The sequence below is a fragment of the Phocoena sinus genome, chromosome 6 (genome assembly GCF_008692025.1).
Source record: "Phocoena sinus isolate mPhoSin1 chromosome 6, mPhoSin1.pri, whole genome shotgun sequence".
Classification (NCBI taxonomy): domain Eukaryota; kingdom Metazoa; phylum Chordata; class Mammalia; order Artiodactyla; family Phocoenidae; genus Phocoena; species Phocoena sinus.
In genome coordinates, this window is record NC_045768.1 from 86,376,742 (window position 1) to 86,381,768 (window position 5,027).

Consider the following 5,027-nt stretch of genomic DNA (forward strand, 5'->3'; position numbering starts at 1 on the left):
CCGTCCGCCCTTCTCAGCGCTGCCCAGCTCGCCGCCGTCGGGTCCACTGAGGCTGGCACCTGGCCAAGTTGGGACCAGCCCCGTGAGACGTCGGGAGTCCCAGCACAGGGGCCCCGCCCACATGTAGCTCAGCCAATCGCGGCGCGGGCTAGCGGGGGGCGGGGCCGGCCGAGCGGAATCCCGGAGCCTTAAATGGGAGGACATGCGCCCACAGCCCAGCCTCCGACGCCCCCGGATCCATAGTTGTTGGCTGCGCCTGCGCAGCTGCGCCCGCCGCAGGTGAGCACCCCGGGCTGGGGCCTGGCACGGCGGGGTCACCCCGGGAACCAGCGGGACTGCCAGGCTTGGGGTTTGGAGGGGTCCCAGGAGGCGCTGGTCACACAGGGTAGCCTGACCCACGCAAGCCGGGCTGCAGTGCCCGCTGTTCCCTGCGCCGCGTGAACATCCTGAGAGCGGCGGGCGTTCGCCGGCGGCGGGGGGCGGGGCGGCACGCTCCTGGCCTGGCCCCGCCTGCTACGCGGGAGGGAGCTTCGCCCTAGCCGCGGCTCTGAGTCCCAGAAGAGCCTCACCGTCTCCGGTGCGGAAACTGGGGTCTCTGAGCTGTTTTTCTCTATCCACGTACTTAGCCTTCCCCTACAGTCCTTGTGTAAATACTTGGGAAGATAAATGTTTTTACTCCACCACAGTGGGTATAACGTCTCAGAAAAAAGTAGGATGGCGTTTTAGTAAGATTGGTTTAATCAGATACTCATTTCTTTACCCTTCCTAGGCTTTTGAAACATGAATCCTTCACTCATCCTGACTGCCCTTTGCTTGGGAATAGCCTTAGCGGCTCCAAAACTTGATCTCAGTTTAAATGCACAATGGAAATTGTGGAAGTCAACACACAGGAAACTATATGGCTTGGTTGGTAACATCGGAAACTGTTCATCTGAAATCCCGCAGAGAATGGTCCATGCTGTTGGGAGTTTATAGCAGATAGTAACCTCTTGAGGCTGGCTCTTACCAGGGCAGTAACTTCGTGGCATCCATTACCCAGTACAGTACGGGCATACGACCCTGTTGTGTGGGCGCTGAGAAACAGTTCCCAAGAGTATAAAGCCATCTCTGGCCATGGTTTCTCTTCCTCTCTTTCTGCAAATCCACTTGGTGAAGGTGGGTTGGTTTTAAATAGAAATAAAGAGTATAGGTTACCTGTTTGCCTGTAGAATGAAGAAGGATGGAGGAGAGCAGTGTGGGAGAAGAATATGAAAATGATTGACTTACACAATCAGGAATACAGACAAGGGAAACATGGCTTCACCATGGCAATGAATGCCTTTGGTGACATGGTGAGTGTGGCATGAACTTTTTGTGCCTCCCCTCCTTAGTACTTGAGGAAGATAACCTCTTGCTTTTCAACATTGTTTCCTTTTCCTTGAAGACCAGTGAAGAATTCAGGCAGGTGATGAATGGTCTTCGAAACCAGAAGCGCAAGAAGGGGAAAGTGTTCCCAGTACCCGTCTCTGGTTTGATTCCCTCATCCATGGACTGGAGAGAGAAAGGCTATGTAACTCCTGTGAAGAATCAGGTATGACAGTATTCAGCAGATCTCTCTCCAAGAGTAAAGCCAAATAGGAGTTGTCATCCTTGCAGTGGTAGGCTGTGGAACAGCATGCAATTCACTCGTTTTTTGTTTCTGTTTTTTCAAGAATTTAAAACATTTTATTCGGTTTCAAATTTCCTTGCGAGAAAAAGAATTGTGCTGATAAGTTTCTTGGAATGAGAGATGCATTTGCTGTGATGAAGAGTTGTTTGCCAGCTCTTGAAGACTTTTCCTTCTGAAGCACTGAAAGTGGACAGAAGAGCCCTCAAATGCCTGGAGAAGAGGTTTCCTTTTGGAAACACCCCATGGCCTGCTCTGAATGAGTAGAGTTTGGATGCAATTCACTAGTTTTTAAAAGCATTTTCAGATATATGGGCTATCGTCAAAGTCTTGCTATTTGTTTTGTACACTAAGAGCTTTTAAATTTTGTTTTCAGGGTCAGTGTGGTTCTTGTTGGGCTTTTAGTGCCACTGGCGCCCTTGAAGGACAGATGTTCCGGAAAACTGGCAAACTTGTCTCACTGAGTGAGCAGAACCTGGTGGACTGCTCTCGGCCTCAAGGCAATGAGGGTTGCAATGGTGGCCTAATGGATAATGCCTTCCAGTATGTTAAGGACAACGGAGGCCTGGACTCAGAGGAATCCTATCCATATTTTGGAAAGGTAAAAGGAGCTCCTTATCTCGTTATCAAAGTTGAACGCTTTGGGGGAAAACAGATACCAATTTAGAATTCACATTTTAGATTGTAGACTGTGTATCTGCAGACTGTCAGAACTAGTATTAAAATATGTTAGCCTTGCACAGTTCTCTGTTTAGATAGTTACTATAAAGCTGTTAATATTTCTGTGCCATGTGGAAATATACATACCATTCTATGTAAGTATAAATTTCTCCAGAGTAAACGTTTCTTATGGACAGGTAGACTGAGCGTGTCTCATTGAATAGACACCAGCTACTTTTTCCATTTCAAAACAACCAATATCATTTCGTCTCCTGGGATGCTTTATAACAAACTTGACTTGGAAATCATTAAGCTGCAGACTGTCTTGAACTCATGTACCCCAGGAGGGGGATGGTATTTATCAAGTCTCTTCCCCATTACCTTTGAAAGGATGAATCCTGCCACTACAGACCCCAGAGTTCTGCTGCCAATGACACTGGTTTTGTGGACATTCCTAAGCGAGAGAAGGCCCTTATGAAGGCAGTGGCAACTGTGGGCCCCATCTCTGTTGCTATAGATGCAAGCCATCCAACCTTCCAGTTCTATAAAGCAGGTAAGCATTTGTCTGTATGGAAGTTTAGGCAGAAAAATTGGAAAACCACCATGACATACAGCAAGATTGACTCTTTGGTGTGTATAATTTGGGGGTGTGTAGATTTAACGTAGTTGTTCGTGTAGTGTTTGTGCCTGATGTGTCCATTTGACATCACTTGAACCCTATCCCCATGATTTTAAGCACTTCACAAATATATTTAAATGGCTACTTAATTTGATTCGTATAGCTTAATTTACTTTTTTCCAGTTGTTAGACCTTTGAAATTTTCCAGAGAATTTTACTACTGTAATTAAAACTGGAAAGAACCTCTTGCCTGAAGTAATCTTGTGCTGTGTGCTGTTTCGCTAGACTGACATTCTGAAAGTCAAATGATAAGGTTTTAGGGAGTGGTCTTTTATGCCTCTTGACACATTGTTTACAAAAGAGATTGTGCCAGTATTTCTACTAGTGTTAGACAAGAACCTAGATCCCTAGCCTGGATTAAAAAAAAATAGATCTTGTTTTAAAATCCTATCTAGATTTATGTCCTTTAGCTGAATTTTGAGGTGTCTCTCTTATCCTAGTTGATAGGCTGGGTTACTGTCATGGGTCACTTGAAGGTCCCCACCCCAACCTTGAATTTTATTTTCCCAGGCATTTATTATGACCCACACTGCAGCAGTGAAGACCTGGATCATGGTGTTCTGGCGGTTGGCTATGGGTTTGAAGGAGGAGACTCAGATAACAATAAATACTGGCTTGTCAAGAACAGGTATAAAGTGCCCAAAATACTTATATTTGAGATTGAAATGGGAGTCCCTTTTGGAATCAGTATTTGGATACAGGTTCTCAAACCCTTAAGTACACTTCCAAAGTCTTTATGCCACTTAGGGTGAGCACAGACATACTGATGTTTGATTATAACGTTAAGGTACTCTCTCAAGCTTGCCTAGAGTATTGATGGAGTTTTGACACCATTGCATTTCTTTTTTTTTCTTAATTTAATTAATTTTTTATTATTATTATTTTTGGGCTGCTTGGGTCTTTGTTGCTGCACGGGCTTTCTCTAGTTGCGTCGAGTGGGGACTGCTCTTCGTAGCATGCGCGGGGTTCTCTTTGTTGCAGATCACAGGCTCTAGGCACGCAGGCTCCGGTAGTTGCGGCATGCAGGCTCAGTAGCTGTGGTACATGGGCTTAGTTGCTCCACAGCATGTGGGGTCTTCCCAGGCCAGGGATCAAACCCGTGTCCCCTGCATTGGCAGGCAGATTCTTAACCACTGCGCCACCAGGGAAGTCCCAGCACCATTGCATTTCTAAATCTGAAAATTTTCTTAAATCTGAAACGCATCTGGCCCCAAGAGTTTCCTTTTTCTGTCTCTAATTTTGCAGTTCCGTGAGAGGTTTGGAGATTGAAGTTATTTACACATTTAGAACTCAACCAGGAACAAGAACAACTGCCTTTCTTGCTTCTTTCTGAGTCTGTCCTGGCCTCTGGGGCACTGTTTAAGTATTAATAAAGATAAATGTGGTTGATTCTTTGTATAAAATGGAAAACCCTCTCTTCTTTTAGCTGGGGTAAAGATTGGGGCATGGACGGCTACATAAAGATGGCCAAAGACCGGGACAACAACTGTGGAATCGCCACCATGGCCAGTTATCCTACTGTCTAAACCTCAAAGGCAGGATTGAGAACAGAACATCCAGAGGAAGAATTTTCTTTAAAACTAGCCAGACCCTATTGTGTGGGATGAAACACTTGAATCGTTGAAGATCCAAGTTGTGATTTGAATTCTGTGACATCTTATACTGGTGAAATGTTACCACTCCTTTAATACTATTGTAAATAGGTTTGTATGATCGATTTGCCTCAAGAATTTTGAATTTTCATGTTTTAAAAGGATGTGTAAAGTTTTACCTTTAAAATAAAACAGTTTCAGAGTAGAGGTGGTACATCTTTCTGTTTTTAATACATTAAGTTTTTGTAGAGTAAAAAAGGTAATTGGGCCCTGAAGACGTAACTGAGTGTGCCAATGGTCTGTTAGAATGGCTGCGTGGCCTTTTGGTTCTTATAGTTCTGACTATGTCAGCTGCCTATTGTCTGTGTCTGACCCAACCCTTGAACAAAATTTGGCAAACAATCTAAAGGACAAAGGTAAATTATTTTACTAAGGAAAAAATTCCCATTTT

General features: G+C 44.9%; 1 protein-coding gene across 2 annotated transcripts; it reads left to right on the forward strand.

The window, feature by feature from the left end:
• The first annotated feature begins 209 nt into the window (after positions 1 to 209).
• CTSL (cathepsin L) lies at positions 210 to 4,781 on the forward strand. Of its 2 annotated transcripts, XM_032636404.1 has the most exons (8): positions 210 to 279; positions 770 to 906; positions 1,209 to 1,331; positions 1,424 to 1,570; positions 2,022 to 2,246; positions 2,696 to 2,858; positions 3,495 to 3,612; positions 4,411 to 4,781. In XM_032636404.1, the coding sequence occupies exons 2-8, from the start codon at positions 781 to 783 to the stop codon at positions 4,508 to 4,510; spliced, it is 1,002 nt and encodes a 333-aa protein (XP_032492295.1). In that variant the 5' UTR covers positions 210 to 279; positions 770 to 780; the 3' UTR covers positions 4,511 to 4,781. The 2 variants fall into 2 exon arrangements, with proteins under 2 accessions (XP_032492295.1, XP_032492297.1); XM_032636406.1 differs by having other exon boundaries at positions 265 to 279; positions 770 to 1,331.
• Positions 4,782 to 5,027: the final 246 nt, after the last annotated feature.

Bases quoted from the DNA above. Each gene is read 5' to 3' on its own strand.
- CTSL (XM_032636404.1), top strand. From the start codon at position 781: ATGAATCCTTCACTCATCCTGACTGCCCTTTGCTTGGGAATAGCCTTA. The intron at 1,332-1,423 runs GTGAGTGTGGCA...TTTTCCTTGAAG, and splicing joins TGAATGCCTTTGGTGACATG to ACCAGTGAAGAATTCAGGCA. The intron at 3,613-4,410 runs GTATAAAGTGCC...CTCTTCTTTTAG, and splicing joins TACTGGCTTGTCAAGAACAG to CTGGGGTAAAGATTGGGGCA.